The sequence below is a fragment of the Octodon degus genome, unplaced genomic scaffold (assembly GCF_000260255.1).
Source record: "Octodon degus isolate 3935 unplaced genomic scaffold, OctDeg1.0 scaffold00048, whole genome shotgun sequence".
NCBI lineage: Eukaryota > Metazoa > Chordata > Mammalia > Rodentia > Octodontidae > Octodon > Octodon degus.
Genome location: NW_004524624.1, coordinates 11,024,449 through 11,029,381, shown reverse-complemented (window position 1 = coordinate 11,029,381; position 4,933 = coordinate 11,024,449). Strand labels below are relative to the sequence as shown.

The 4,933-nt window shown below is 40.8% G+C and overlaps 1 protein-coding gene across 7 annotated transcripts in view; it reads left to right on the top strand.

The window, feature by feature from the left end:
• The window catches only part of Prpf3 (pre-mRNA processing factor 3), a 30,223-nt gene that overhangs the window by 22,509 nt on the left and 2,781 nt on the right, over window positions 1-4,933 (top strand). For 4 of the 7 annotated variants that reach the window (XM_004632397.2, XM_023716505.1, XM_023716502.1 and 1 more), the window contains 3 exons: window positions 951-1,069; window positions 1,349-1,432; window positions 3,952-4,013. In XM_004632397.2, the coding sequence (XP_004632454.1) occupies window positions 951-1,069; window positions 1,349-1,432; window positions 3,952-4,013 (265 nt within the window). Of the gene's footprint in view, window positions 1-950; window positions 1,070-1,348; window positions 1,433-3,706; window positions 3,850-3,951; window positions 4,014-4,933 lie in introns of those variants that run through there. The other 3 variants (XR_002821344.1, XR_002821346.1, XR_002821345.1) reach the window with 3 other exon arrangements.

Below are 4,933 nucleotides of genomic sequence, written 5' to 3'. Positions count from 1 at the left end.
TTTTTTTTTTTTTTTTTAATGCATTTGGTACAGGGTTTCACCATGCAGATTGGACTGGTAGTGATCCTCCTGTTTTCAGCCTCCCAAGCGCTGGGATTACAGGCATGTGCCACCACGCCCAGTCTTAGTCACCCTCTCAGCACCCCAGGGGCAGGGGCCAACACAGCACACCCAAGGATTGAACGCCAGCCACTGCGCTCCGCCTAAGCAGGCGCTTTAGTCTTCTGATCTGTCTGGCCGGCCCAATCTTTTTATTCTTGCTCCAAAATGTGTTTCTACATTATAAATGTCTTTCAACTTTTGTGTTGGTTTAATGTTTTCATTTTTATTCCTTTCGGTTGAATATCTTTTTTAAATTGCTTATTTCTGCTAACTCGTTCATAAAAGTAGTACGTGACTACAAAAGTAGTGAATGCTTATTGAAATTTAAAACTTTGGGCCAGAGATGTAGCTCATAAGGACATGTGCCTGGCAAGCAGAGGCCCTGAGTTTGATTCTTTATATCAAAACAAAACAAAAAATGCTAACACTATAGAAGGGTACTTACCAAGGGTCCCCTTCCTGTTCACTGATCTTTTAGGACACTATGCGTAATTCCAAGTAATAGTTTTTTTTTCTCTAGAAAATGTTCATGCATACATAGTAATGACATTGTAGACTTCTACAAAGCAAAGTTTGTGGGTCAGGAACAGTGAGCTTATAAGTACTTTGAGATGATAATAAATACCTGTCTCATTCTTAATAAATTTTGATTACCTACTATTTGATGTAAGATATATACTACTACACTTTGAGGAAAGATTGAAATCCTGGAAATAGACTTGTTTGCTTTCAGAGGGCCTTTGTTTTTAGGGAGAAAATCATTTTGGATTCATCTGTTTAGTTGCTACTCTTTTCAGACAGCTGCTAATGCTAAAATTGAAGACATAACTAAACTTTCCCTTCTCTAGAGTTCGAAATTTGAGCAACCCAGCCAAGAAGTTCAAGATTGAGGCCAATGCTGGGCAGCTGTACCTGACAGGGGTGGTGGTACTGCACAAGGATGTCAACGTGGTAGTAGTGGAAGGGGGTGAGTCTGAAGATGTTCAGGGAGACTGCCCCCAGACAACCCTAAGCTTAGTGATTTGCATCATGGGGAGAAGGGTATATAGAGTATATTTCAGAGCAGTACTTAGATAACATATAATATCTTGGGCTCTGTTATGTATTTGTTAGAGTAAAAGGCCACAAAAGTGGTTCCTGGGATTGCTTCAACTGCCACACTGTCTGATCATTAGATAAACTCAGAGGTCCTTTCTACCCCAATATCTTCTAGAGCTGTGGCAAAATTCTCCTTCTCTGTTTCCAGGCCCCAAGGCCCAGAAGAAATTTAAGCGTCTTATGCTGCATCGGATAAAGTGGGACGAACAGACATCTAACACGAAGGGAGATGGTGAATGGGGGTTAGAGGGGAATAAGTGGGAGGGCTGTGGGAGGTGGGGATAGTGCCTTTATCCATTCATGTTACCCCTTTCTTGTGACACTTCTGCTAACACTAAGTAGAGTTTAAGAACTTTAGGAAACCCCATTCAGATGGTGACCCTGCTAGGTATTTATGCAGTATTACACAATCATATGCATCAGTGTTAAAATTATTTTTTTGAGCCAAATGTGATGGCACGTGCCTGTAATCCCAGCACTGAGAAGGCTGAGGCAAGAGGATCACTGAGTTTGAGGTCAGCATAGGCTTCAAAGAGAGACCCTATCTCCAAAACAGGAAAAGCAAATTATTTTTCTATTGGCTGTTCTCACTTTCTGTCATGGATCTGAATACTAGTTATATGAGTACATTTGTGAAAATTGAGCACGTTGTGCATTCATATGTACAGTATATCTTTTTTTGTTTTTGTGGTACCAGGGATTGAATTTGGGACTTTGCACTTGCAAGGCAGACACCTCTACCGCTGAGCTAAATCCCTGGTTGTCATATAATTATTTGTTTAAATTTTTGCCTGCCACCATGCCCCATCTCAGGTGTTTCAGTGCACCCCAGGAGGTGGGGCCAGGGCTGGCATGGCATGCCAGGGATTGAACCCAGGTCCCTGTAGCTGTCTAAACAGGCATATTAGTCTGCTGAGCTTTTTGGCCAGCCCTTATTTAATTTTTTTTTAAGGATTAAAGACAAAGATTCTCAGATTAAAAAACTTTCTTCTTTGATCAAGAAAAAAGTACTTTGTAGACTTTGCAAGATGGGGTTATGACTGGTAGAGAAGTTCCTACCAGTCATAACACATGAAAGATCCCAGGTTTAATTCCTAGCCCTACAAAAAAAAATTGTTTAGCTCAATTCTCTGTCTCTTTTTTGTGGTGCTAAGGATCAAACCTAGAGCTTCATGTTAGGTAAGCACTTTACTATTGACCTACATGTCTATTTTATTTTGAGGCAAGGTCTTGCTACAGTGTCCATGCTGACCCTTAAACTTGATATCTTCGAGGTCGGCAAGATAGCTCAGTGGACTAAGTACCTGCTTAGGCAAGCACAGGGACTGGGGGTTCAACCCCCAGTACCACATGTAGTGCTGTGCCCGCCCCACCCCAGGGTGCACTGAGACTGGGTGTGGTTGCACACACATAATCTTAGCACGAAGGAGGCTGTAAGCAGCAGGAGGATCACTATGAATCTAAGCTATCTAGTGAAACCCTGTACCAAACACATTTAAAAACAACAACAACAAACTTGATATATTCTAGCCTCAGTCTCTTATATGACATTTTTCTGGCCATCATAGTTTTGTTGATATTTGTTATTCCTATCTTTAAAGATTAGGTTTGCATTTAACATCTGCAAAAAGCATTGCTTATTCCTTCTGAGTTTTTTGCTTTGTTTTTGAGATAAGGTATTGGTATATTGCCCAGGCTCATCTCCAACTCTTAGGCTTCAGAAGCCCTACCTTTATTCCTCAGTTGAGACTGCTAGTCAGGGTGACAGCCCTGTAACTGCAATGCTTGGAGCTAGCCAGGCATGGTAGCACACACCAGTAATCCTAGCACTCAGGAGGCTAAGGCAAGAGGATTGCTGCTTGAGGCCAGCCTGAACCACATGTGAAGACCTTGTGTCAAAAAAACACCCCCAAAATAGCAAGTAACCTGCAACCATACAGATGTACTGCTCTGCCTGGTAGAGAGCCATTTTAAAAAGTTCATCGTGGTCTTTTTGTCATACTTTTGTTGTCAGGGTACTTAATATACTTTCTTTTGTAAGCATTAAAACATTTTCAGTGGGTCATATGCTACCACGCTACTGTAATCCTAGCTACTTGGGAGGCTTAGGTGGAGAATCAGGCTAGCATACTGCAAGTTTAAAGTCAGCTTGGGGGCCAGGGAGGTAGCTCAGTAGAATAAGTGCTTGCCTGGCAAGCGGAAGGGCCTGAGTTCAATCTCCAGTTCCACACACACACACACACACACACACAAAAGTCATCTTGGGCAATTCATTGAGACCCTCTCTCAAAAGGATATAGCTCAAAGAGCTTGCTTGCCTAGCAGTGCACTAGACCCTGAGTTCAGTCCACAATGGCAAAAAAAAAAATTATTTTTTTTTCCCCTCCTCCATTAGGCTAAAAAGTACTTTAAAATACTCTTATGTTAGCATGTGAAGCCTGGCTCCCAGGTGCTTAAGAAAAAGTTTTTATTATTGACTGCTTGTCTTTTATTTCCTTATTCTCAGTATCTAGCATAGCTCCTGACTCATAGTAGGTGCTCAGTAAATGTTTGTTGAATTAATGTCCCTGCCTATTTGGAGCTTCCAGTCTAATATGGGGAAAATAAAGATTAACAGGAAAAAAAACATATTCCAACACATGGGAAAAGGTAATAATATTTACAAGAATTTGGGTAGACTTGATTACTATTTGTTTAGAACCTAGATCTATAGTTTCTTCTCTGAAAATTTAGCTATATTATCTTTTCCAGATGATGAGGAATCTGATGAGGAAGCTGTGAAGAAAACTAACAAATGTGTACTAGTCTGGGAGGTAGGTGATCATGTATAAAGCACTGAAGTACAGCTCTCGCCACCTCTCAATTGTTTGTATTGTCCAGGCGGGGCATTGAAATGGGGAAAGATGGAGCTAGGGAGAGAGCTCAGTAGAATAAGTACTTGTCTAGCAAGCACAGGGGCCTGAGTTCAGTCCCCAGTTCCGCAAAAAAAAAAATGTTGGGGCTGGTGAGATGGCTCAGTGGTCTAAAGCACCTACTTAGTACAAGCTAAGCTAAGCAAAACACAGGGACCTTGGTTCAATCCCCGAGCACCACATGCCAGCCAGCCCTGCCCTTGGTGGGCTCAGCTGGCCGCACACACACTAAATAAATAAATAATAAATAAATACTTTTTAAATAAAATAAAATTTAGAAAAAAAATGGGGAAAGACTAAAGAGCAAATAATTTCTAGAATAATTTGGTGCTAAACATTTTTAAAAAGAAAGAGATTTCAAAGATAATTTGGGGACTGTGGATATAGCTCAGTGGTACAGTGCCAAGTACAAAGGTCTTGAGTTTGATTCCTAGAACAAAAACAATAAACAGAATTCTGTCTCAAAATAAAAAATAAAATACTAGGGCCAAGAAGATAGCTCAGTGGAATAAGTGCTTGCCTAGCAAGCGCAGATCCTGAGTTTGATCCCTGGTGCCATAAAAAATAGGGCCAGGGAGATGGCTCAATAGAATAAGCACTTGCCTGGCAAGCGCAAAGGCCTGATTTCAATCCCCGGTTCCGCTAAAAAATAAATAAAAAATAACATACGTGCTGGGGATGTAACTCTGTGAAGGCCCTGGGTTAAATCCACAGTACCATGCAAAAAAGAAGTCCCTTCTTTTCTGAGTCCTGAAGACCACTCTTTATGTAGGGAGTTTATTAGTATTATTATTATTTTTTTTTAATTTATTTTATTTATG